This window comes from Haemorhous mexicanus, chromosome 19 (assembly GCF_027477595.1).
Source record: "Haemorhous mexicanus isolate bHaeMex1 chromosome 19, bHaeMex1.pri, whole genome shotgun sequence".
Classification (NCBI taxonomy): Eukaryota; Metazoa; Chordata; class Aves; order Passeriformes; family Fringillidae; genus Haemorhous; species Haemorhous mexicanus.
In genome coordinates this window covers 2,569,647-2,597,432 of record NC_082359.1, presented here as the reverse complement: position 1 = coordinate 2,597,432, position 27,786 = coordinate 2,569,647, and the positions used below count along the sequence as shown (strand labels likewise).

At 44.6% G+C, this 27,786-nt stretch overlaps 1 protein-coding gene across 3 annotated transcripts; it reads right to left on the bottom strand.

The window, feature by feature from the left end:
* Positions 1–253: 253 nt before the first annotated feature.
* MED15 (mediator complex subunit 15) lies at positions 254–27,769 on the bottom strand. 3 transcript variants are annotated; one of them, XM_059863785.1, is made up of 18 exons: positions 27,532–27,769; positions 22,667–22,754; positions 21,483–21,534; positions 21,011–21,040; positions 19,640–19,855; positions 18,843–19,105; positions 17,009–17,380; positions 15,852–15,950; positions 10,898–11,017; positions 5,524–5,666; positions 5,078–5,205; positions 4,101–4,235; positions 3,618–3,681; positions 3,392–3,458; positions 2,491–2,651; positions 2,178–2,344; positions 1,943–2,041; positions 254–1,821 (listed from the first exon to the last, which is right to left on the bottom strand). In XM_059863785.1, the coding sequence occupies exons 1-18, from the start codon at positions 27,597–27,599 to the stop codon at positions 1,685–1,687; spliced, it is 2,409 nt and encodes an 802-aa protein (XP_059719768.1). In that variant the 5' UTR covers positions 27,600–27,769; the 3' UTR covers positions 254–1,684. The 3 variants fall into 3 exon arrangements, with proteins under 3 accessions (XP_059719768.1, XP_059719769.1, XP_059719770.1); XM_059863786.1 differs by having other exon boundaries at positions 254–1,818; XM_059863787.1 differs by lacking the exon at positions 10,898–11,017.
* Between the last annotated feature and the right edge of the window lie 17 nt (positions 27,770–27,786).

The following is a 27,786-nucleotide window of genomic DNA, read 5'->3' as shown; positions in this document are numbered from 1 at the left end:
TTTGTTTTGTTTTGAGGGGGGAAGAATGAGCTATGAGTATTTATAAAGCTGCAGTCATGCCACAGGTGCATCCCATCACTGACCTCTTGACCAGTTCTTCCAGTTCACTGAGGACAGGAAGGATGTGGTGCATGAGACACAGAGCCATTGTGATTTTTGTCCCCTAACCTTCACAGCCTGTGAGTTTTCACTTCCCACAGCACACAGCAACCCTCATCCCATGGTATCCTAACAGGGGAGGAGCAGCACAATGTTAGCATCCAACACAGGAATAATAATAAATTTATTACAGTAGAAACAAACAGGTACTGCATTAGCCCATGTACAAAATACTGACAGCATTCTGCTGCCTCAGTCAGTGCTTACTAAAGTACCCACATTAAAAACATCCTAAAACTGATGACACCACATGGATTTACAGAGGTCACAGCACTTTCTTGACACTACTGTAAGAGAGCCCAGCTACTCTTTAAGGTTTGCTGCACAATACAGAGAGATGGGCAGGATATAATTGGAACATCTCATATTTGAAATTCTCCTGCAGCAGGAACTCAAGAAGGAGCAACTTAGACACATGGGGAAGTATGAAAAATGCATTAAATTAGAGTTACTTGTGGTCAATGTTTTCATTCCAGGTGCCAGCACTAAGGCAGCTGTGACTGATCTGAGTGCCCATCACTGTTGAAGGCACGATGGATTAGTTGTCAGTTCTACTCCTGAGATGTTGCTTTTTGCCTTTTTTGTTTAAACAAACTGATGTAGTATAGAAACATTTTCAGTGCCCTGCATTAACTCCCACTGGAACCCAGGTGCCTCAGAAAGACTCTGAAAAGAAGAAATTTAGCTACAAACCTGCTGGACTGATTTGTGCCCCTTGGCATTTATACTGTTGGTTCCCCCCATCTTTATGTACACATTTACTGAATTTACAGAGGAAGTCAGTGTGCACATCAGTGTCTCTTATTTCTCACCAGCCTTACTCAGCTGGAGTGAGAAACCTGGTCCATGCTAACCAAAAACCATTTATACAAAGTTGCATTTAAAATAGGCTATAAAAGGTTTTTTAAAATGAAACCTTTTTTGCTCTGTTTGGTTCCACATCCCCACCCCCAAGTATAATTATGGAGATTTATCTCCCATATTTGAGGGATGCCTTAAAAGGATGTAATTAATCCCATCTCTGGACAAAGCTAATAGTCAAAAAGATTTCCTGCACCCACTGGCAAGTTTGCAAGCACATTTGAGTTGCAGCTCATTTATTTCTGGGGCAGTGTCAGGTCACAAAACATACAGTGTGAAAGAAATACTGGCACTGAGCAAATTTTGAAGCAAATTAGGACATTTTTCCCTACCCCCTCTTATACCAGACTCCCTGATGGAAGTCCACAAATAATTTCTTCTCTAAGAAGACAATAAAAAACTCATCCTAAATACAGTCTTGAGAACCATATATACACATGTTGTATATCTGAAAATGCTGGCAAAAGTCCACAGAGGCAGAAGAGAGAAAGCACGAGAGCTAAGTCTAACATCAGGTTCTCTACTGAACCTGCCAACCTAGAAACAAAACAACATAAGGTTTCTTTCTTCTGAAGTAACCTCCCCAGGCTGTGGTTTTCCAGGGGCATGTGGAAGAGGCCAGCTGTTGAGGGTTCCTTCCTGGCTCCATGCTGCAGGTGAGCTGTTATGCAGCAGAGAGACAGGCCTGACGAATGCTTTGTGCCCAGGTGTTCAGGAGAGCTGTGACTGAATGCTTGTCTGGCAGCTGCAGCAGTTTGGAAGTCATGTATCTATACACTGACTGCAAAAAGGGATTGGCTGCTGGAGGAAAAAGAGGGAACAGATAAAGGAAGTTGTTTTAAAATATTATTAAAGCACTAAAATACAAGAAGTGTTCGCACTTCCCCTGCTGCCCCAGACACATGCCCAACCAATGTCATACCATACTGCCTGGGGTTCTTTATCCACAGAGGGCTCTGATCTGGATAGTCTGCTGGGACACTGAGCTGGAGTGGTGGGACATTGGGAAGATTCTTGTCATCTGAAAGGCGAACACATTTCCATCAGAGCCGGGCATTTCTTGCCAGACAGGAGGCTTTTAGTGCATAACTGAGCTTGATTTCTAGCCTGTGAACCCCACGGAGGAACAAGACCGCACACCTCCCCCTTCTTCTTACCTAGCTTGCATATGAGATGAACTGTGCCATTATTACTGCAGTGTGAAGGGTCCAGGTTCACCAGGAATTTAGGATTTAATCTTGCAACTTCTCCTTGTAGGACATTTGGGATGGTCTGTCTTTCATCCTCTTCATATTTCCGCTTCCGAGGGGAAGCAACGGGGGCCCTGCGTACAACACAGCCCACAAAGGGACTCCTTAAATATTCCACGGGGGAAAACAGGTACAGGTCCCCCCCAGCCCTAAACCCATGTGCTGTTGGAAGGAGTGCTGCAGAGGGACTCCCCTGGCAGGAGGAGCGGGCGGTACGTACGCGATGGGCTGCCCGTGGATGGCCGTCATGGCCGGCATGAAGGTGCGGTACAGGGAGTGGTTGAACACCGGGGAGCGGATGTTGGCCAGGACAGCATCCAGGAGGGGCTGGCACAGGTACTGCTGCTTGGTGGGGGGCACGGGGGGAGGGGGCGGGGTTGGCTGAAACACAACAGAAGCCCCTTTAATCGTCACCAAAAATAGATCTGCTGTTGAGTCTGAAAACTTTTATAGCAGTAAACTTCCAAATGATTCTCAGAACTGCACATAGTAACATTAAGGGAGGAAGTAAAGAAAAAAAAAAACATAGTTTTGGTTTAGGGAGGCTGTCCTGAAATTAGCCACAGTCCATAGAAAGAATTACTCCAGTCTTTGCACAGAGCACAAGAAATTGAAAGTTCAGTTAAAAGACACACACAGGGAACTGTTGTCTTAGATGGCACGAGTTCTAATGTCATTATAGTGCAAGGATTTCATATCTCCAGAGCTCCATACCTCCTCGATGGTTCTCACAGGCAGCTCCTCTAAGCACTGCCTGTTCCTGGTCCTTGCAGCAGCCACCTGACTCCAGCTCCCACCAATCCACTCTTTTATACCACTTGTTCTTATTGGCTGCAGGTGTGCCCTGTTAAGATCAAGCCTGCTTCTAATCTTTAGAAACTGGTCCAGCTGCAACTCACTGGGGGATAAGATTACCTTCTATGCCACCTTCATTCACCCACACTGTATCCCCCTACAGGTAACTTACATAACTTGCCCACTTTTTCTGTTTTCTTATTTTGTCCAACCTTTACTTGAAGTTTTAACACCATGAGTAATAAAAACTGCAAAAATGATCCTGCCAAGTCTTAAGACCTTTTGGAATGAGTTGCTTATCTCTGCTGCCACAAAGCATTACATACCACAGCCATATCATTTTTCAGCTTCTCCAGAGCAATTTCACATTTCTGCAGCGTCTTCAGGGGGCATCTGTGGAAGAGGGGAAATTTCAGCCACATCACCCACCAAATGACACCTCAGCTGGAATGTTTCTGCTGTCTGAGCCCCAGAGACAGCCTCAGTGGCAACAGGGCTGGGGGCCAAGCACAGATTTCTGGAACAGCTGGGAAAACTGACAGGAAAAGTTACCGTTTTGAAGGGTCAGTCAGGATATCCAAGAGACTCTTCATTTTACTCAGGTCCTTCTTCCTGTCTGAAACAGTGTGAGAAACAAACACTGACTACAAGAAAAGCTTCCATTCTTGAAGACAGAAACACAGCACACTGTCAAAAATGAAAACATGAGCCAGTAATAAAGAAAGCAGTGAGGATTAAAGATCTTTCATCTAATCCTAAATATATCCAAAGCATGACCTCTACATGTTTCAACTGATGAGAATTTAAGGATAAGGGTTTTGACCATTCCTATCACTGAAGTCTTTCAACTGATGAGAATTTAAGGATAAGGGTTTTGCCCATTCCTATCACTGAAGTCTTTAGAAGCAAGAAAGAACAGCTCTGACATTTTAAATCCCTGGAAAAGAAGTCACCACAAAAGGCAAAGTATTGCTTCTTCCAGCAGATAAGAGAGCTGACACAGATAACTGCAGGGCCAAACACAGGAAACCTCACCTTCATTTTTATCTATTTTATTGATCATCCTCCGGAGTGGCTCGATGTATTTTGATAGTTGTTTGAGTTTTTCCAGATACTGTTGCTCTTCTGACTGACCAGAACTGGCTGGACTCATGACAGAATTTGGATTTCCTGGCAAAAAGGAAGACTGCATGTCACAGGGTGATGAAAGATACTGCAGAACATTATTCTTAATTAATCTTGATCTGAAATGTGGCACTCTCAAAGTGTAGCTCACATCAAATATCCAAATCCACAACTGGATGCCCTCCATAGTTTAGGTGCTTGCCCAGTCTCTAGTTTTTGTATGGAAACAGCATATTCTAGGGGCAGAACAGCAATTCCCACTGAATACATGTTTTTCTGCAAAGTTCCACATACCCATTTTCTAGGTCTTTATTTTGCCTTCACTCTGATGCTTTAAACACAAAATAAACAGAATAAAGTGGGTCCTTTCCTATCTGCAAAGCACACACACTGGTCTGAGAAGGAGCCAGTTTGTGATGCTGTGAATGGAGGTGACAAACTGCTTCTTCTGACTGGGAGGGAAGTGCAAAGTGCCAGAGAACACCTGGGAAGGTGTTCTGGAGCAGAGCAGCCTGCTGCCTGGGGTGAAGTGGTTGTGTCCTTTACAACTGCACAGTGTCACTAAGGGTTCCCTCCTGCTGGAACTAAGGAATCATCATGCCTTGCTCCATTACATTATCATTCTTCTTTTCAAAGACTGGGGAAGTTAGGAAAACCCATGAGATAGTGCAGGAATGAGGAAAGAGGTTTCAGTGGATTTGGATTTGGGAATCCAAGCTGCTGTGTTACGTGGTGTCTGTGATGTGTTCACTACCTGCAATGCCAGCTGCTACCTAGAGCTCTAGGAAGTTCACACTGTGCCAAAAAGAACAGGTTTCCACGGAATTATTACAGTTCCCAAAACACAGCCCAAGCCCTGGGTGCAGCTCAGCTCTCAGATCATTTACCTGGAGTGTTGAGAGGACCTGGGGATGGCACACTGAAGTTCTGAGGTGTTCGTGCAGCTGCTGGGCTCTGTGATGGCTGTGGAGAGGGACTGGGGAGAAAACTGCTGGGTGATGGAGCAGGGCCAGAGCTGGAAAATAAAACAAACACACAATTAAAGCTGCCAGAACCTGACAAGGAAGGATCATCAGCCTGTAAGCAGATAGGATTTTAGTAAGCATCATTATGGCAGTTTGTAGTTCTGCCCTGGTGAGATTTCCTGCACAGATTTTTCATGTAAAATGTGAGTTCTCAGAGTGAATTCAGCACAGTCTCACCTGTGCTCCCAGTGGGGCTGGTATTAACATTCATTCACTTCAATGGAAACAGAGAAAGGTTATGGAATGCTTCTGAAAACCTCCCACCTAAGGCATTACCAGAAGTGCTCAGAGGGTGCAGTGGGGCTCACCTGACATTTGAGTTGGGCTGAGACGTTGGCTGGCCTGGCTGAGGAGATGGCTGGGGCTGTGGTGGTGGAGGCATGGACTGGGGAGTCTGAGCCTGCTGGACAGGAGATGGGGATGACATCATGGTGATATTGTTCTGGCTGACCTGGAAGGTGGGAAAAGACACCATCACTAATAACAGAAGGGAGCAGAGCATGGGAACCTAACTAAAAGGCTTTACCTGTGGAGAGAAGTGTTCCTCAGGCCTACAAGAAATGAAAGCATTAGTTTCCCTTCCCCCCCACAAGGACACTCCCACCTGTACCACTCTTGAAGCTCTCAGGGCAGTAAATCTTACCAACTTCAGCAGAAATGACCATTAAATCTGCACAAAAATTGAATTAACTGCATAATAATTATTTTTCACTGCCCAAACCATCATGTTGCAATTAAAATGTTGAAGTGCCATGTGAGAAGCCTGTACTTTATTAGAACTAAAGAAGAGCAGGAAGAAAAGACATTTCCCCCTTGATAATTAAGAGTCAAAACCCCTCCTTATTTAGACATTTTAATTACAGTCTTCAAAGGTCTGTCAGACTCAGCTGCAGCTTCTCAACTGGTTTTCTTTAGGAAGAAGGAAGAAAAAAAATTAAGAAAGCTAAATCACCAACATCTTGTTTAAATATTGAGTTCTGAAAATCTGGGTGGAGATAGAAACTCCAAAGTGAACAGCTGGGTGGGAAAAAAAATGAAGTAGCTTTCTGACCTTTGGAGAATGATGAGGTGTGCCTACAGGACAAAAAGGCAAGTAAGAGCATTCCAGAACAGCACCAAACAACCAGGTTTATTCTGTACACTCTACAGTGCCAGAGCCAGATGACACCAAAATTTGAGCAACTTCTCCCATTTGTTCTAATTGACATTTTTCCCCTTAATCACTTAACACCAAACAAGAAAACCTGTGCACTGGCAGAGGCATGGGACAGTAATGCAGGTACTGAGTGATCACATTTGTTTGAGGAACATGCAGAGAGTTCTTATGACTTGAGGCTATAAATAAGGACATACAAAGATAAATGGAATTAGCCTGCAGAGGCCACAGATTGTGGCTCATTAACCCAAGTGTCCATTCTGTAAGTCACTGATTGACATCTTTGAATCAACAACTCTTTCCCTCAGTCTAAACCATTCTTAAGGGAAGGTTCCAGTAAATCCACAGGTCCCAGGCACATCACAGGCACTGCAAGTGGGTGTTGCCCTTCACTCTCTTGTCAAATAACCCAGCTGTATACAGAGGAAATGATATTTAGCACACTGAAAAGTATGGCATTGTCTACTTCTGCATGGACACACTGACTGCAGCAGGAGCTGCTCTGCTTGGTACATCACATAGCAGCCATGCAAAAGGTCACATTCCCCCCCAAAAAGCAGAAACAACCCCCAGCCCAGTGCAAAACTACTCATCTTGAAGATCCCAGTTTATCACCCACCACAGAACAGTTCAAAACCAAATGCAGCCTGACATACTATGATTTTTTTTCCATCTTCAAAAACCCCAGCACCTGTGCAACCTTGGTGACCTCTCACACAAAGTTAACACATGGAACAAGTGAGGCTGCAATGAAATTATCTTCCTTTTCTCCATAATCAACAACTATAGAGCCTGGGCTTATGTTCCCCAAAGGAGGTGGGTTTTTACCAGCATGTCTCTCCTCAACAGCTGGAAAAGCATTTCTGAGGTTGGAAAGCACAGTTTGCCTCCTGCAGACACCATGTGTGGAAGGAAGCAGGATGGACACTGCAAAGAGCACTCCCTGATCCTTCACAAGAGTATCTAATGTGCTATGAGACAGCAAGTGGTTTGGAGCTTACCCATGTGCATACTGCACCCATTTTTCATCAAGTCAGACTAACACCACTTGGAGTGGTTCATCTCTTCCTGAAAATCAGGCCCCTGTTAAGGGTCTCAAGTTGGCTACAAAAAGGACTTCTGAACACTTAAATCCTTCTGTTTGGGGAAGGAAGGAGAAATATCTCATTAGGTTTTCTGCCAGACTTAAGTTGCTGTGTGTAATTCAGCACCAAGGATATTATTTACATTAATTTACAAATGCTGCAGAAAGGTGAAGAAAAGGATATGCAGCATTTACTGTGCACACAAGCACTGGATGAACTGAACTTTTTTGCACTACCCCTCCTCATTCAAATACTTGCACAGGCAAACAGATTTCTCCTTGCCAGGTTTGCTCTCTGCCACCCTCATTTCAGAACAGCAAAGGCCAGTGCCTAACAGTAAGCAAAACTGTGACATTTTCAAAAGCATGCATTCAGAATGTGCAGTTCTGAACCTATTGCCTTGGTTTTCTTTGACAGCTGTTCATTTGCTACTTCATTTCACAACAGGTTTAAAGATGATTTCAGATTTAGATTTCTACATTAGTTGTAGGATAAAGTTTAAGATTGTAACAATTTAATAAACTTCAACTCCTAGGGAATGCTCCTTGCAGCTGACTCTGAGTAAAAAGAAGGCTTAAAAAATAAATAAAACCAAACAAACACACAACAAAAGTAGCTATGAACCCAAAAGACAAAATCCCCCTCCTCCAGAGTTTTAAGTGCACTGAATTAATTCAGCTCCAGAGTTAGGCCATGGTTACTGATCAGTGGTACACCCTGCATCTCCAGCACACACAGGGAAACCCAAGTACATCTTTTTTCACTGAGGGATGTGAATTTCTGCACATAAAGCATGTCCATGGACAGCCACTACAGCCCACTGAGCATGAATCTGCTCTGTGCCTCTGCAGTGACCTGATCATGACACCACACTCTCATTTTCTGAGATCTTGCCCATAAGGCACTTAGGCTTGCATGATAAAAGTTTTAATTTACATCCACTAAACCAAAACTTAGAGCTCAGAGCACTGTGCTGGAAGATAAACCCAGCTATGAGTTCCAGTTTGCTGAGTCTCAGGCACAGAAGAGCTCTCAGGAGATAAGGCTGGTAAGGGCTCTCAGTTCTGACTCTGTTGCAAATCAAAACACCAGGTGATTGTGGAATAAAACCTCTTATCAGTAATTTTTTGGTATTGTTTGAAAAGACTGTAAGAAGCAAAAAAAACCTGACCAAACAAATGAACTCCCTGGAGAATCCAATGAGAATTGTGATAAAAAAGGACAGACTGTTTTGTCTGATGGGGCAAAAACAAATAGCCACAAGGTATTGATATCATATCTGCTCCTTCTGTTGAAAAGCATTCTTCAGTGCAACACCAAGATTCTTTTCTAAGGAGAAAATACACCCTGAACTACCTATGACCACATCTAAATGGATTTAGGACATGCTCTTAAATGAGTGATTAATAACCACAGATCTGCTACAGCCCTTCACTCCTGCTGTCAACACCTGCAAGGGCTCAGATGAGCAGGATTATACCCACCAGAGAGCAGCAGTTCAGCATTTTATAAGATTAAGAGATGTAAAAGACAGCATTTCTTATTTCTAATCTACCTAGAACCTGAACAAAATGTTTTGGCAGACAATGCCAGAGATCCATGCTGGTCCAGAGCTGTCAATTATAGGGCAGGCCAGGACAAAACCTGTCTCCAGCCACCAGTAAACCATGACTCACTCACTCACCCCAGCACCTGCTTCAGAGCCATTTTCACTACAATCACTGCTCATGAAAACTTTCTCCTCTTCTTCTGCTTTGGTCAGTTGTTCAGCTTCTACATCACCTTCCACTGCCTGGCATGCTGAGGGCACTTCTGATGAGCAGCTCGTGCCAGGAGTCAAAGCTCCCCAGTAACAGTGGCAGAGCCCAAAGATCACCCCATGGCACTGAATGCCTGAACTAGAAGCCTTTTGCTATCAGTCAAGTATAAATAGAAGCAAAACTAATACTTAAATATCCACGAGAAAGCCTCAAATACGGTGGGTATTTCAAATGGGAGCTGATTATCTCAGTCAGTATTAACTGCTACAGTGACCAAAGCACAAATTCCCCTCTGGCTCCACAGCTATGGCTGGGGTTTATGCCAGTTAACACATAAACACTGTCCTGGATTGAAATGACCATCCATCTTCAACCAGAAATGACCACAGATGTGTCTGCCTAGGGCTGCAGAATCTCTCTGGTCACTGTCTCTGCCTCTGCAAACCCCTGAGAAGAGATGAAGAGCTGTGACCTGGTGCATTTTCCAGCACCAGCTGGACAGGGTTAGGGTCAGCCTGCCTACACAGCATCTTCTCTGATGCAGGTACAAGTGGAATCCTGCTGGCAGTTTCTCCTACATAGCCATGAAAGAAAAGAACAGCTCCAATTTTTCTGGGTCCCTGATACCATGCCAAGCAGCTGCTCAAACTGCAACGAGCCAGGTTCACTAACAACACAAGAAGCACCTGTGCAGAGCAGGAACACAGGCCAAGCAAGGTGCTGGGCACAACTCAGCCAGCTACACTGCAGTGCTGACCTGCAACACTCAGAAATGCACACCCATGGAGTGTGGACCTTTAATTTGAGTCTTGAATCAATGCTGAACAATCTCGGGTTTCTGTGGCTGACATGACCCCCAAGGTATTAAAAAGTCTTTTTTATCCAGCCCCACAACCAAAGAAGTTGAGATTTGTGGGTTCTGCTTCTCAAGGTTGTTTATTTTCCCTTATCTGTTACATTCCTTCTCTGCCCTGCTGAGGTCTGTCCAGCAGGTCGGGTTGTGGCACAGTCCCTGCCCTTGGGCTGGTGTTGGCTTTTTATACTAAGAACTACGTGTGCTTTATTTACAATAATTTCCCAACACCTATCACCTGTGTCAGACAGTCTGTCTCTGCTCTAAACCAATCCAGAAGTGCCACCATCCCAGCAGAAGATGGAGGACAAGAAGGAGAAGAAGGACAGGACATGCCCAGATTCCTCATCTTGCCTCTTGACCCCCCATTCTAAATCCCCAAAATTCTACTTTTTCACCTGTGACAAATTCACTGTCATTTTACTCAAACCCTTGTGGCTTGTAACTCCTCACACGAAGTTGGTAACTGTTTCCATGGGCTAAAATCAAAGGCACAGGTGGTTTTGACTCCATGCCAAGATCTCTGAGCCCCTTGCCAGGGTCTCAGATCACCCAGGGCAGCCAGAGGAATGTCCTGGGTTCCAACAGGCAAAGTTTTAAATGTTAAAATAAAGATCTACCCCGCTTTAAAAACGCTTTACTTGATATCCCAAGAAAACCTCGTACTTAAAACCAAAAAGGATCCATAAAAACCACACCAACACGCTGAGTTTCAGCAGCAAGTTCATTGTTTGATGCCCAAGTGATCAGTCCCGTTGCCTGAGAGGCAGCAGGCAGGCAGGGGAGCTCTGCCCGAGGCTGACACGAAGGCTGTGACCCAGTAAATACCTGTGGCATTTGCTGTCCGCCCAAGGGCACGGAGCTCGGAGGTGCGGCCGGCACCGCGGGGGCAGGCGGGAACCGTGGTCTGATTTGCATCCCACCTCGGGCCATGGGTGCGCTGATCATCTTTGAGGACAGAGGGACAACAGACAAAAGTAATCGCAAAACAAGAAATGCAGTGCACTGGCAGGATGAGAAGCACATGCAGCCTCCAGGAACTGGGGAGGGGGAGCAGGGAGGGAAGGTTAGTGAGCTTTTCTCTAAAGGTTCACCTGAGAAATCCAACTGCCTTTTATACTCCTCCTCTCCATCTTCAGAGAGCACCTCATGGACTCTGGTACCCTGACAGAGCCCATGGACAGCCTCAGACTGTGGGTCACGGGTTGACTATCCTGTCATTTCCATCAGGGGCCTTTCCTAAATTTCTCCTGACATCTTGAAGTTCTCCAATTCTTGGAAATGAGCTCTGTGCTGTCAGGAGAGCTCCATCTAAGAAGTTCTACAATGCCACAGGTTCCTGATGTGCTTTCCCCACTGTGGGCTCCAAGGGCTCAGCAGTGCTGGCCATGTCCCTCTGTTACAAAGGACATTCTGTCCAACAGTCCAACAGCACTGTCAGTGCACTGCCCCACAGTGAGCAAATTTCACACCAGCCCAACCTGTGCCAGTATAACAATGCCAAAGACAATTAAAAGGACTTCCAGCTTTGAAAAATCTATTTCCTTCCTTTTATAACCCACACAATAGGTCAAGTATACTTTTTTCATTACCATCATTTTGACAAATACCTATTCTTCTACCACTAAGGTGTGCTAAATTTTTCTGAGTCCATGATCTTCCTCAAGCTTTTTGATTCTCCAGCTGTATAGAATCAGCACACCCTAAAGTACAATCATTTAGGGTAAATGATAAAGGTGAGCATTAGAATCAATTTTTATTTTAAAATAGTATTGGGACTATGCTGCTCTGCAGTGTCTAAAAGTACCTTTCAGAACCATCAGCCTGCATGAGCCACAGAGATTTCATTTTTTATATCTGTATAGCCCTCTGCTACTTAAAATTTGATATTACCCCACATACTGAGAATTTCCAACAAATACAGCAGATATTTGAGGTAGCATTCAGGCAGCTTTGGCAGATTCACTTATCAGTAAAAGAGTTTCTGTTTGGGACTTCACAGATCTACAGTAAAGTTCTCTGGGCCACTTTTTTTTCCTGGCTTACATGTTGCCAAGGGACCTACACAATCCTGACTAGCCTAAGAGGTAATGCAGTCTCCTTTCCTGTAAATGGTTTGGGGCACTCCTGCTGGGTGTTTATGTAAATGGACTGAAGCAGCCAGCAACACATCTCTAGAGAGTCAAAGAATGCATGTGCTTACAATTGTTAAAAATAAATAAAATTAAATACAACATAGCAAGACTGAAAAAAGAAAGCAATAACTGATAAAGAAAATAGTGTCAAATTCAGCACAGCTGTTAGTTCACAACATCAGAGCAATGCAGTCCCTTTCCATCCAGGCAAAGAGGGATGGTCAGAGACAGGATTTCAAAGGGGAACAAAGGGGGGTGCCTCAGACACACACACACATGCACACGTGCACACACAGCATGCAGCAGCTGCAGAGCAAACACAACAACCCAGCACTGCCACGGAGCACAGGGGGATGCCAGGGAGTGCAGTGAAGAGCTACAGTATCAACATGAGAGCTGGTGAAGCAACATAACCCTAACAAAACCAACAAAAAAAAAGGGGAAATTGCTGGGCTGGGAGGGGATATCCTTTCAGGCACAATCACCCCATCTTAGACCCTGGTGAATGCACACAGATCTCTGGAGCTGTGCAATCCCAGGCATGTTGTGGTGACCCTCAGGTCCCATCTTGGCCATGTTTCTGAAGCCACACCACCAAAAAGTGAAGATTCAGATTACTTCCACTGAGGTAAAGGAAATTAGAAGAATATTCACAGGTTAAGTGTCTGGCAAACCACTGAACACCAGCATGACAAACTCCACTCCAAAGGCTTTCAGCTGTTTGTAGTATTGTGCTTGGTCAAATGAGTGCACAAGCTTACAACCTTGGGTTAGGATTTTTTGTATATTTTTAAATGTGTGCTTTGGAAAGGAAATACATATATAAAATGACACCAATTCCACACTCTTAACAAAAGCAATCTGTTCTCCCCCATTCTCCAGCTCATTTATATTTACAAAACCCATGACCCTTCGATAAAGGAGTCAGGAAAGGGGGTTCCAAAGCAACACGTCCATAAAGGAGTTACTCTTCTCATAAAATAAGAACACAACCAGAAATGTTTAAGTACTTTTGAGAAAGATTTTAACTGAACACATATCTTCCTCCACAAGTGAAATTGAATTCTTACAAGATAAAATTCCAGACCCTGTAAACTGAGATAAATCAGAGAGCAAGAAGAGAATCTCCCTCCAAAGTAAGCTACAAACCCCATTATTTGATAAAAATGAATTGGAATAGAACAAATAGAATCCAGAACCTGCAACTTTCTTTTATCTAACATCCACTCAGCAGCCCATAAAAACACAGCTTCTGGTGAGCACAGGTATTACAGAGCCACTGCACCACAGGCAGCTCAGGTTCTCAGTCAGTCAGCATCAGCCTCTCTGCCATCTGAGCACCTGAAGGAACTGCACCACAACAGTGACTTTACTCATCCTCAGCTTTAACTTTACTCATATTTCACTTTAACTCTACTCATACTTAACTGCAGTCGATTACAGATCTTTCTCCTTGGTGCTGCAAGTATTTTGTGTAGCTCTCTGGTTGCCAGGACACTGCTGCTGTGAGCTCCCCTGGGAGTGACATGCTCACAAGGACTGGAGCAGGGTAACACTGACCTGTGTGGTGTCTTCAACATTTCAAAGAATTTCTCACATGAATCCACGTTTAAACCTGGGACTGTTTTAACTTTTATGTAAGAAGGATTTACAGAAACTTTATGGAAAAGGAAAAATGCAGCCATGGCAAGCAAAACTCCCAGTCTGAAAGCCCTTAAAGACTAAGTTTAAATGTAACAAGCAAAGATTAGGATAGGGTCTGTTTCTAAAAAAAGCTTCCCTGAACCAAATAAAGAAATCAAGGCAGATTTATTAAAAATGCTGATGCTACTGAAAAAATGTACTAAATAGAAAGCAAAAATCTAGCCTTAAAAGAGACTTCTTATAAAGAAAAGGAAATCCTTACACAGTCTCCACACTGAAGCTGCATTGTAATATTATATACAGCCACAATCTTAAACCTAGTATATACAGAAAATATTTAGACAAGAAACCCATTTAGTTATTGGACTTCCTAGTGGTAGGTGAATTTTAGCAGACTCATCTTGCACTGGCATGAGCATCAGTGGAGCAAAGCCTGTGTGTGGAACATTCCAGACTCCACGTGTGGTAGATAAAGAGCAACCCCCACCCAGGACTGGATAAAGCTGCAATACAAAACTGGCTGTCAACCATGTCATCACCCAAAGCTTTTCAAATGCACTGTGCTGTTAAGCCACTGGCACATGAAGTCACTAAAGGGACAAGAATTCAGTTGACTCTACATGAACACAATCCATCTGTTCAGAGTGGAAAAGAGCACCACTAAAGTTAGCAACAAGAAAAAAAGTCAGTGTCTCCTCCCAGTCAGCCTAAGTCCCTGCAGCTCCCACCTGGAAATTAGTTAAGAAACAAACAAGTTTTAATTCACATTTCAACTGTATGAAGAGAATTCTGCATTGCTGCCAGCACTGTCCCAACTGTACTTACCACTGCCCAGCTTTTACATCCTGTGTTACATTGACACAAGCCAAAGGAGCAATTCAGAAACACAACTTGGCCACGCCAGCAAGGATGTGGCCAGCTGAGAGTTACCATGGTACAAGACACTGTCCCTGATACAAGTCTGGGAGATGTTCACTGGAGAATCACAGTCCACATAAAAAACTCCTTCCTGAATCTCTAAAATTACTTGTGCACTGAATGGAAAATGGTGCTTGAAAAACATGGAATGGCTGGGAATACAAAAAGAATTCTGCCATTAGTCCTAGTCAGCCTCATTTCATCTGTCTGCCTCTCTCCTCATCTACAGAGTGGTGATACTTGTACTTACCCATGTCTGTAAAATGCCTCAATATGAAACACTACACAGGTAAGCCACAAAAGACTTCCATATTCTTGTGGAAAATGGGATAAGAGGTTCAGCTCAAGCCATTCCCCATTTTTTCCCCATGTCTCCTTCATACCAGACACACATCAAGAAACAACCACTGGGGCTGCAGGTGTATTGCAGGATAAAAAAACCATGTTAGACAACAAGCTTTCACCCAGCACTTTTCTTTTTTTAATGTAACTCTGCACGTGTGACACACACCATTTGTTCTTCACAATTCACATCCAGAACAAGAGCATCTAGATCTACTGCCCATCTCACTCAGAAGAAGAATGAAAGATGAAAGGACTGAAAGGGGAGTGCAGAGATTTCATCATCTATACTATTTTTTTCTAGTCAATACATGAAGATGGAAGGTAAATCACATGTGATTAAAGATAGCAGGCAAAGATTCACAGTACAGAAATCAGTTTACACAACAAAGCAGTCACCTAGGAGAGTTTAATGAAAGAAGAGGTGATACACTCCAGGTACCAACAGTCAGACTCCTAGTGTGCCCACAGGAGACCATCTTACTCATGTGCATTCCTGTGTCAGTACAGGCAACACTCGTACCTACTGGGGACAGAGAGCATGCACAGAGAGGTTGGCAATGAAATCCTGCCTCTGACTCCAGGCAAAGGAGAAACAGCAGAGAAGAGCACATCCCCTTCCCACAGGGGATGAGCAGTGCCAGCCCCCTCACCAGGATCCACCAGGAACCCAACTCCATGCTCATCTCTAGCATGCACTTGCCCCAGGCTGTGACCTGTGGCACTGGCCCCTGGGCCCTTACCTGCCCTGAGGCTCCCATCTGAGCAGCCTGGGCCTGAGCTGCCTGCACTGCTGCTGCTGCTGCCTGCTGCTGCTGCTGCTGCACCAGCTGAGCTCTTACCTGGGCAATGAGAACAAAACCCAAAGTAAAATACATACCTGAGCAGGGTATGACACTTCTGTTTCAACTGCATTGACTGGGCTCATTAAAAGGGGTATGGAGACTAAGACCAGCCTCACCAACTGAAGTTTTTTGGGCTTTTTTTCTGAAAACAAGTTCACATGTTTAAAACATTTAGAATAGTTTTCCCACAGACTGCACAGCCAGTTCAACAACTTCTTGCACATCTTACCTCTACTGTCAGGTCTTATAAATAAAAATAATAGGCACTTAAATTTTTTGCAAGCCTACCAATGACCAGCATTTCAAATATTTATAAATACATTACATCTGTCACTGTGACAATGATGACATTTAACTACTGCTAGCTCAGCTGGTAGGAGCACAAAGTGGAGATACCAACTCATCCATTTCTGAAGTGTGGCTGACATCCATTCCTCCCCAGTAAGGCCCAAAGAGAAACAGGTCTGAGCTTGGGCTCAACAGTAACCTCTGCAGCCCAGGTAAAAATGACTAACACTTCAAAAAGCTGCAGCATTAAGAGGATGACCCAGCAAGAGATTCAACAGAGCAGAACTATTGTCTTGCCCACCTTCTCTTCAAGGCAGGAACAACCAGCACATTAAACTGTGACCAAAACCTCCCAACATGGCAGCAGAAGCAAAGCCAGCGTGGCAGAGAGCCAGCCCTGGCTGCAGTCTAGAACACTTCAGAGTACTTGCTCATGTTTTAGAAAAGCAAACTGCATGGAGGTAATTTTTCTTTAACCAGAGTATGTTTCTTTTTCTTTTTTTCACTTGTCCATTCAAGACTGAGACAAGAAATTGTTTTTTAAATATCAGCTGCATGAATGGTTTTCACAGATTTTCAGAACTCTTCCTCTTAGGTACAAAACTGTTCTCTACTGGCAGGCCCAGATGTCAACCTTTAACCACCCTGTACTCATAACCTGCTAACTGCAGAGCTCTTAATAAGTTAGGGTTTTCCTGCTTCATTATTAGCAAGAGTCAGATATATGTTTTATTTCTCCAGATGGACAGCTGGTCACTAGCCCTTACCTGCATAGCTTTTAACTGCTGTGGTGTGAGGGTGACAGGCATAACCTGGCTGGGGATTTGTCCTGAGATTGCCTGAGGCTGAGACACCATGGGCTGGGGCTGGGGCTGGGACTGTGGTGGAAGCTGAGATTGCTGTGCCTGAGCAACCTGCTGTTGCTGCTGTTGCTGCTGCTGCTGCTGTTGTTGCTGCTGCTGCATCTGTTGCATCTGCTGTTGCATGACTTGCTGAGGTGGCTGCTGCTGTATCTGTTGTTGTGGTATCTGCTGCTGCTGTTGCTGCTGCTGCTGCTGTGCCTGCATGACCTGTGCTGCCTGCAGCTGCTGCATTTGAGCAATCCGCTGCAGCTGCTGCTGCTGCTGCTGCTGCTGCATCTGGAAAGCAGGAAAAGCCAGGATGTTAAAGCTTCCAGCAATGCACAAGGAGACTTTTATAGCATAAACCAAAAGTAAACAGAATCCTAATACATCAGATTGATGCTTTAAGCCCAAAGGGAAAGCCTAACCTTTTAATCCACTCATCCCTCGGATATCTCAACCCTCCATGGTTAAACAGCCTGTATCTCCATATTTCCACATGAAAGGCTTGCCTGTAACTTTTAAAAGCAAAGGTGAAGTCCATCAGCTTCTCCTGTACAAATGGGCTCAGATACAGTTTTTCAAATGTAATCACCCCTTAACAAAAACTGCACAAGAATATGACAGCTGAAGTTCTCTCCTCTGTTTTTGTACCTAAGAATGATTAACATATATGTATATATACATATATATATAGACATGTGTATACATACACGTATTTTTAAAGTGGCAACACATCATTCACACAATGACAAAACAACCACTATTGCTAGAGTAATTCAAGTGCTGTTCTTTCCCAGTTTCTGTCAGAATGAAAGATTATCCTGACAGTTATAAAAAAAAAGACAAAGATTTTAATTCCCTATTGCTATGACAGAAGAAAGCAACAAAACATCTGTAAAGCCTTTCCTCTAGCATGTAACATACTGCTGTCAGTTAACCTGCCAATCTAACCTGAAGCCCTACCCTAAAGTGGAAATGTGTTAGAAACAGGCAGAGCTGACACTTCCACACAAGCCAAGCCTCACCTGACAAGTAACTGATTGTCTTAGGGTACAATGCAAGATGTAACCAAATGTTTGTATTCTATTACCATCTGTTAAAACCAGGTAGGGCAGTGCTCTTTATGTCTTCCATGACCCACCCTCTTTCCAGAGGGATCTCTTCTGTCCATGGCCATTGAGTGTCCCTGCATGGCTGATCCAATCCCACCATCCCATGGGGAGATGCTCTGCCCAGGGGAGGAGCCAAGCATTCCTACCTGGATCCAATCTGACCTGGGAACAGCACAGCAGCCTTTGCCCACTGCATTCCCAGAGGAGCAGCTTTCTCCTGCCCTGCATTCCCAGAGGGAGAGCAGGCCCATCTCCAGCAGCCCTGGAGCTCCAGAGGAAAACTCCTGCCTTGTGCAGGATCCCTGCTCCAGCAGCACCACAGCTGGCACTGCAGGAGGGCTGAGCCCCCTGGGATGGGACTGTGCCACCACCCTGAGCCCCCCTGGGATGGGACTGTGCCACCACCCTGAGCCCCCCTGGGATGGGACTGTGCCACCACCCTGAGCCCCCCTGGGATGGGGCTGTGCCACCACCCTGACACACAGGGCACCAGGTCATTTCTTACTCTGGCAGTGGTTTTGTACTACTGCATTTTATTTTAATTTCCCCATTAAACTGTAGTTCTGACTTGGGATCTCCCACCAGTTTCCTCTCAAACCAGCACATCCATCACCACATTTGCCATGGGAGCTGTTTCTCATCACCTGCTGTTGGTTTTGCTGCTGCTGCATCTGCAGTTTGAGCATGTGCTGCTGCTGCTGCTGGACAGCCTGCAACTGCTGCTGCTGCTGCTGCTGCTGCGCCACGGCAGCGGCCGCCGCCTGCTGCTGCTGCACCTGGAACTGCTGCTGCATGGCTGACTGCTGGGCCTGGAACTGCTGCTGCTGCTGCAGGGCCACCTGCTGCTGCTGGAACTGCTGCTGCTGCTGCTGCTGCTGCTGAGCTATCTGCTGAAGCTGAAGCTGGGCTGAAGAGAAGACAGACAGTACTTAAAACACAATACCCAAATAATGTGAGATTAATTAATGTCCTTCCTTAGCAGTATAAACTTTTGCTTCCTCAAATGGATGGGGCACATTAAGAGCAGAATTAATTACACTTTGTACTACCAACTTGTAATTCACTCTCCCTCCACTGAGAGTAAGTAAAGAGTAAAAATGTGCAAGAAGAAATGTGCACCGAGGTCACAGCAGGAAGCACCATACTGTGGAAAACCTGTTTGAGCTGTACAAAACCAATGCTCTCAAGCTGACATGATGAAGCAATTTGCTCATACAACAGCTACACAGTGTTGGCTATATTAAGGAAGACACTTATCCAATAAGGTAGCAGTACTTGAAATCAATTATTTCTGAGTTCACTTGGCTGATTTAGCCAGAAGTATGACATCTAGTATGACACTTAGTATGACATCTCTTCAGCACCCTGTCCCTAGGGAAAGGCCTTATTACTGAAAAGCTGATCCAACAACTTCAGAGGCTGAAGCAAACTGAACACTTACTCTGCTGAGTAGCTGTAGAAACACCAGGCATCCCATGAGGGGCCATTGCTGAGGTTCCAGGAGGCTGCTGCTGCCCTGGGAGACTCATCTGCTGTGCCATTGGACCAAGGCCTGTCATGCCACTCATTGGTGCCCCCTGAGCTCGGGAAGCCATGCCCATGCCAGGTGCCCCTGCTGCAGGACCCCCAGTTAGATTCTGCAGGGCATTCATTGGATCTGCAAAGGAAACAGACACTGCTATGCAGCCAGCCATGCAATTCTGTAGAATCCCCTGCTCTCCATCATCCACTCTCTGATCTGGCAACTTCAGACCACGACTAGATCCAACGCCCTGACAAACTCAGATGCACTGCCCTGCCTGTGAGGCTTCTAGCACATCTCTGACTCTCTGTAAAGACAGAGAGATGATTTAAAGTGCTCCAGTGTCGTGAAGTTCCACACAGATTTTAAATACATCAGAGAAAAAACTTATTAGCCATCTCCAACTTGATACACAAGTCAAAACAAGCTGCCAACAAAACTCCATGAGGATACAAAGCTTTTAACTTCAAAAACCAAGAGAGTCCCTCTGTGGATCTTCCTCCTCAAGTCAGAGAAGCAGTGCTCAGAGCAGAGGATGTACTTTGCTACACAGTTCTCCCTCTAACATCACTGTTATTATGCATTGAATAAATTCAGTGCCTTTCAAGACAGTGTTCATCATCTGAATCCTGGGCACACAGAGAAGTGAAATTAAAGAGAGAAAGACAATTCAAGAGACCCAAACACAACAGAGGGTGTATGAACCAGGTACAGAACACACACCACCTCTTTCTTAAGAATACTTATAAAATAATTTCCAGCAGGCCAGACTGCATGTTAATTAACCACAGACTGCATATTTGCCCTGCAGAGGGATAAAAGCACAGCACCACACTCTGTCCCTAACATCCCTAACAGTGAGAATGAGCACAGAGGCAGAAGCCAGGATCAGATCTAAGCTCACCAAATGGCCCCACAAATATTTCTGCCTCTGCTGCAACACCTGGGGAGCCACAGCTGGCAACAGGCAGGAACCTGGGCTGCTCAGCAGGAGATCATTTTCAATCACTCTGGTGCCTTCATGAACCTGATTGCTGTGAGCTAAGAGGGGCACAAACAAGCCTGCTGTGTGACATCCAAAGCACTGGCCAAACCTCTCACCCTCAACACTGAACAACTCCAAGACTGTCATGCTCCCCTTCCTTTGCTCCAGCAGCATTTCATATCCCAGCTAGGGAATCCACAGATGCTTTATTCTTAGTAACCACAACCCTGATGTCTAAGCTGCTCTATTCAGAAATGGACAGTATGGGGGAAGGAAGAAAACAACAACAAAAAAGGAACTCTTACCACTGACTGAGGCTTGAGATTTCTTATTGTCTGCAAAGAAAAAATGATGAATCATCTTTGTTAATACTGTCACATTGACCTTCTGGATATACTGTCTACATAATTGTTAAAATAAATTTTAAAAACCCACTATCTACTGAAGCTGTAATAACATACATTAACCTAGGCCAATTTGGTAGCCAGAATGCTATAGAAAAATATGAAAGAAGCAAAGACACAGAAAAAATTAGGAAGTAGGAAAAGAAGCAAGTTTAAATAATTTCTCAAATACTTCTCAATTATAGATGATGTGTAAAAGAAATAGGATTTATAAATTATGCATGCATACTACAGGAAGATTATTAAAGCAACTTTTTAAGAATCCCTTGCAGAATCACACACAGAAGCCCTAAAATTTACTTTTCTTTTATGATGATTCAATGAGAAACCACAATTGAGAAGAAAGTAAAACCAAAAGTAAAAAATTACTTACGAATATCTCGGAAATGGATAATGAGCCTGGCCACAAGAGAAAGATACTCCTCCTGGAGGTGAAAAATGAGTATTTTAGCATAAGAAATGAAACCAGAATAACCATTACTTTCTGGTTCTTCAGTATTCTTCCTCAACATACTGGATTTTACTCTACAATGTGTGTGGGCTTTTCAGAGCAGCTCACTTCCAGGAACAGCCTGTTTATGAATTGGAATGTTTTCACCAACACGTCACTGTGGTTGATGGTACAAGAACACCAAGAAACCACAAAATTCACAGGAAAGAACCTCCCTGACAGCCACACTAACAGCACCACAGTATGCAAATATTATAAACCAACATACATTTTCCACTCCTTATCCACTATAATTCCTTTTTTGTAAGGACAGAACCTGCCTACTTTGCACACTGAATTATTTAAGTCCTTGAATTATGTCACATTTGTACTACAGTAACTCTTTTTAAAGCTGAATTCATATTACAAATACAAATAAATTAATAACTTGGACAACTAACATGACAGAAGTGTCAGAAGTGAAAAGACAAATATTCTTTGAAATATTTCTCAGTGTGCTTCATAATTTGTAGGAAGTCTTCCTGCCCATAAAACAACTCATCAGGAGGATGCCAACAGTGGGTGCAGATTTATGGCATCAGCATTGTAACATTTTCACCAAGACAAGTTCTATTTCAAACATAGAACTTGTTTGGAGACAGCATCACTATCCAATTTCTCCTAACACAGCTCCAGGGAAGAAGTTTATGATTTGGTAAGAGTGCAGAACTGTACACTACAGCCAGGCTTTCACAGAGACCGTGGCTCTTCCCTTGGGGTCACTCTTGACAGAGCCTTTCCATTGATACCCAAGGTTTTTCTGACCACCAAACTGGAATGGTGCTACACTGTAGACAAAGGAAATTCCACACATTCAGGTAGGAAAAGTGTGGTTCCACATGTGCATGAAACACTGCAGCATCAGCAAAGCTGCCTTGCATTAAAGCCAGTCTGATGCATCTGTTGGATGCAGAACTCCTCACTTCCCCTCCAGGTAAAAGAAGCAGCACATACAAATCAAAATTTCACATAACTCTGTATTCTGAAGCGCACTGGCTTTGCTATTTCTGCAATTCACTACAAACTTCTTTTGACACCAAATAACTTCTAGAAGCAAATAGATTTACCCTTGTTTTGGCCTTCATAAACACATGGCTCTCCATATCTTTGCTAGACTTGTTATGGGCAACACCAGCTTTCCTCATGGCTTCATCACTGAAAAACAAAAGAGGAAAAAAACAAGGCTGGATTTTAATTGAGGGTATTACAAATACTTCCTGTAGTTAGAAAGGTCTGTGAAACAGCTTTTTACCCCTCTCTTATTTATAGATTAAAAACAAACAACCCAAATATCCACCACAAAAAAACCCAAACCAAATCACCACCACGTATTATTTAAAACTGCCACCCTATAAAGTTTCTTCAAATAAATAATGGAGAAAAAAGCCAACTAATTTCTAAAAGGCAACACAAATATTCTTTGCAGAAATTCAAGACCAACTGCTAAACAAGCCATTATTTTACTGCCTGATGCATTATTTTGACAGAATACCAGCACTTGTTTATTTGAGAAAAACTGAATGACAGGATTAATGTAATCCACATTTGGCAAACAATGAGGCTGAGCTTCCTAGCATGAGGATTTTCCAAAAAGAATTCTCTACACAAAAGGTGGAGGAATAAAACAAAAAATGTTGTCTAAAGGCACAGAGGCTTAACCAGTGAGTGAGGACAATGAGTGGGAGCCTGGGTTAGGGACACAGGAGGACAGAGGTGCAGCAGGGGCAGGGTGGGAGGGGACATGAGTGGAAAAGAAGGGACATTCTCAGCACATCAAAGAGCAGCAACCAGTCCAGCTATGGAACATGCAAAGAAAGGCATCCTAAAACAAGGAGTTCAGCCAGGTGAGGCCCTGTTGCAATCCTCTAGGCACTGTCATTCTCAGAAACTTCCCTGCCAAACCTGTTCTTTTCTGAAGCAGCCTGGCAGTTACAGTCTAAATTCCACACACGAGTGATCAGGAAACACTTTCACTTCATAATTAACGTATCAGAAAGTTATTTCTTGGTGACTGCCTTGCACCAGCAGCTACCCTGCACTAAATGCAGGTCAGGGCAGTGAACCCTGGAAGTTTCAGCCACTCTGAAGAGACACTACTGTTTTATTTCCCCTGAATTTCCATGACTTCCCATGCAGCAGGAATGGTGCTTGGACAAGAAGTAAATGGGTTAAACTTTCTGAACTAACCCAATGACAGGCTGAGGGGAGAAAAGCAGATGCTACAGCCTTAAAATGCAGGAGCTTAGGCTGCCACAACTCACAGCCTTACCTGCAAAGCAGCAGCAGAACACAGAGGAACACTGTACCTGCTGCAAGGGAACCTGTTTGTGGGGCCTGGCAGCCACCAAAACAATGCTGCTTATGTATGAATCCTCCTTCAACTGCAGCAGAATGTGAGCACAATGCAGAGTAACTATTCCTCCATGAGCAAACAAGCCTTGAAGGGAACTGCTCATAAAGGAGCTCTGCTGTGGAGGAAGAAGCTATACCCAATTCTCCTTTTTCACACATTTTCCTTTTTGGAAAGGCTGTCTCTAAATTCACACTACCCTGAATCCTCCTTAACTTTCCTGTGACAATGACAATGCCTTTCATGTTGAGAGCACTGAAAAGTGAGCAGACAAAAAGAGAAGACAAAGATTGCACAGAGGCAAGTAAAGAAAGTAACACGTAAGTAGCACTGAGGGGATGTGATAGAGACAGTGCTCAATATGGTATCAGGAACCTGAAAAAAATCCACAGCAAAGAAATTATCTGCTTTTATATGAATCATTTCCGCTTGACATTATAGAACATGGAAGGTTATGTGATGATTATGATGTCAAGATTATATCTTGGCATTATAGAACATGGAAGATGTATTATTGTGACTACATCTGCATCACTGAAAATGCCAATCCAAGCTCTCCATGTCCTGTCTGTTAGCATTCCAATAGAGGTTTAGACTGGGAAGAAACAAACCCACACAACTTGTTCCTTGTTCACATATTTAACTGCAATCAACATAAAAATAGTTACATTCAAAGACCAGGGAAGTCAGCTAAAAAAGAGTCAGCTTTAGCACAGAGCACATTCCTTGCAGAGCTCCCAACTCTACAAAACTTTGGGAATGAGATGGCACCAACCAATTCAACCTCCATCTGCTTAGTAAATGCAGCATCAGTAAATGTGTAGATGTGCACTAAAACTCTGATTTCATGCAGAACACTCAGAGCTGTGGTTTCACAAGAGGCAGCACCAACACCAGCTTCAGGAATTCCCCCTCCACTCTCAAGAAGCTTCTTTCCAGCCCAAATATGTGCAACCTCTCACTCAGGCTAGCTGGTCTAACAGAAAAATCTTGCAGAATGTGTTCTCCTTCAACAGTGCCCCAGCTCCCTCCCCAGCCAGTGCACAGCAGGACTGGGTGAATCTGCTGCTGCAGTGAACCACCAGGACAAGGAGATGCAGGGCCAGCACCTGCCAGAGTCAGGGACCATCAGAGTTACATCAGAGCACAACTCCCTGCTCACACAGCCTCCAAGAAGCTCAGAGCAGGAACCAGACACAGCCACAGAGTGAGTTTACAGCCCAGATCAGACCTGTCCTTCAGACAGTACCAACATCTAAACACATTTTAAGGAAAGCCCTTTAGAAGGAAGGCTCCCAAGGCACCAGGGTGTACTGGAGCTATGTAAGGGCCAGAATAAAGTGGTGCCCTGCAAGCAGAAGTATTTATCCACACTTCTACATCACTGCTGACTCCTGGAACACCCTGGGAGAAGCCAAAGCTGCCTCTCAGCCTCAGTCACTGGAGCTCAGGCTTTCTCAGTCTCGCTCCAGTATGGAAGTTCTGCTCAGCCCTGCAGTCCCACAGCACCCAGCACTGGACTCAGGACATGAAAAGCACAATTGTCCCAAATGTCCACAACCAAATCATGCACCTGGAGCACTGAGACACTCCTCAGGATACCCACTGCCCACACTGAAATGGTCACTCACAACATCACTCCTGAAAGACAAAGGCAAAGCCCAGAAAACTTCAAATCAGTGTTGGAATGAAAACCCAAGAATGGAATTGTTACAAATGGAGACACCCACAGCCAGAAGCTCTAATGGGCCAAACTCAAAAACTATTCAGATAACTCAAAATGAGTTATGTGACTGGTTCATGCTTTTAATGTTGAAGACCAAGGGTTAACATTTATCTTGACAAGTATCACCTCTTGCTTGCAGGATGAGCTGGAAGATGCACACACATTTCAGACTGTATTTCCCTAAGTGCTCAGAACAACCTTCCCACAGATTACAAAAACTTCCAGGTGATTCATCAGATATTTAATCACCTCCCTCTTCCACCTACCACATCAGCCTCTAAGGACAAAGCTGGGAGCTGCTGGAAAGAAATAGGAACTTGCTGCATGGAGAGCTCCAGCTTTTAGCAAGTACATTGCTTTTATTTCTCATTCTGCTTATCCCAAGTGCCACACGGAGCCAGGCCAGGCTGTTTGGGATATCTAACACACAATAACTGCTTAGAAAAGTCTGCTGCAGTCACTGTCACAACTCATCCCAGCCATCCCAGTAACAGTTTTGCTTGCTTTTCAAACAGGGCCATGAATGCAAATATCTGATCCATCCTGTAAAACTGGAAGTGACAAAAAAAGGCTGTCACTACATCTAATAAAAAGCACATGAATCATGCAGAGACATCTGTGCACTTGTGTAAAAGAAAATAAATAGAGGGCATGTATTAAAAGTTTAGGATTAGTGTCATCTCTTCATTTGGCATTAAAGATTTTTTGGTCAGTAGCAGTAATTCTTTAATCCCTTGCTGTGCACTTCCACGGAAAGATTTTAGAGCATTGTCTGCTGCTTAGAGAAACCCCATTACAGTCTGCAGGGCAAACAAACTCCAAGTTTGATTGGGTTGGGTTTGCAAGTGCTTACTCACGTTTATTTCCTCAAAGCAGAGCATTCAGGGCACTTCTGTTTGCTTGTTTTGACAAAGCAGCAGAACAGGAGAGGAAGTTAGGGATTAATCTAACAAGATTAATAACTTGACAGAAAGTTTAGAAAGAGAAACATCCCTTGTGAGCAGTAAGAAGTCTGGCTGGCTCTGACAGACAAACACCATCCCACTCCTTCAATGAATACTGCAACAGTTTAATTCTGGAACAGCACCCTAACTGTAGGAGACCCACAAACACACTACTCAGATGCCATAGAAAACCACTCCAGGTTTAGGTAGTAATTGTTAAAATCAACTAGGGAATATCAAGCTTTCCAAAATACATGAATTAGCACTGCAGCATTACTTTAGAAAGAATGAACAGTGCTTGCACTTCTGTGCTCACCACCCTGCTCAGGGTAGAAGAGCCTTTCAAAACCAGAAAAAGCCAGCAAAGCAGCAAAATAACTCACGGAAAGCAATAGTTTCAGAAAGGAACACTAAAAAGGCAACAAGCTGAAGTTCACATTGAACCACCTGCATTTTTATTTCATATTTGCCCCCAAAAGTCAGTCACAAACCCATAACAGTGATTTTCATAGGGCTCAATATGCCAAATTTCACAACATCGTAGACACTGGCAAAATCACAGCCCTAAACCAGACGGTGTCGAGCAGGGCAGGAAATGGGTATTGCTGGAGGAGGGGAAAGTGAAGGAGAAGGAGGATCGGGAAAATCAAGTCAAAGACCAGTCCCGGTTACCCCGCACAGGGTCTGGGCAAATCCTGGCAACGAGGCCCCTCAGGAGAGGGCCACGCTTGGCAGAGGAAACAGCGGGGAGCGGGCACGAACCCAGCCGGCCAGGGCAGGCCCGGAAAGCCCTGCAGAGGAGCGGGTCCGGGCGGGACACGGGCGGGACCGGCCCCGCCGGCGGCCCGGGGGCGGCAGCAGCCGAGGCCCGAGCGCGGCCTACCCAGCACCGAGCCCGCGGCTCTCACTCACATCTGGCTGACGAGCTTCTGGCGGAAGTTGGTGCTGCGCCAGTCGGTCTCGGGCCCGGTCACGTCCATGGCGGCCACCGGGAGCACGTCCCGCCGCCTCCCGCCGCTGCCCTAGGCCTCCGCCGCGGAACCGCCGCGCCGCCGCTTCCGGCGCGCGAGGGATCCCGGGAAATGGAGTCCCGAAGCGAGTCCCGCCAACTCTCGCGGGATCTGCCTGCTCGATGTCAGGCTCGCTGGGAAATGTAGTCCGGCCCAG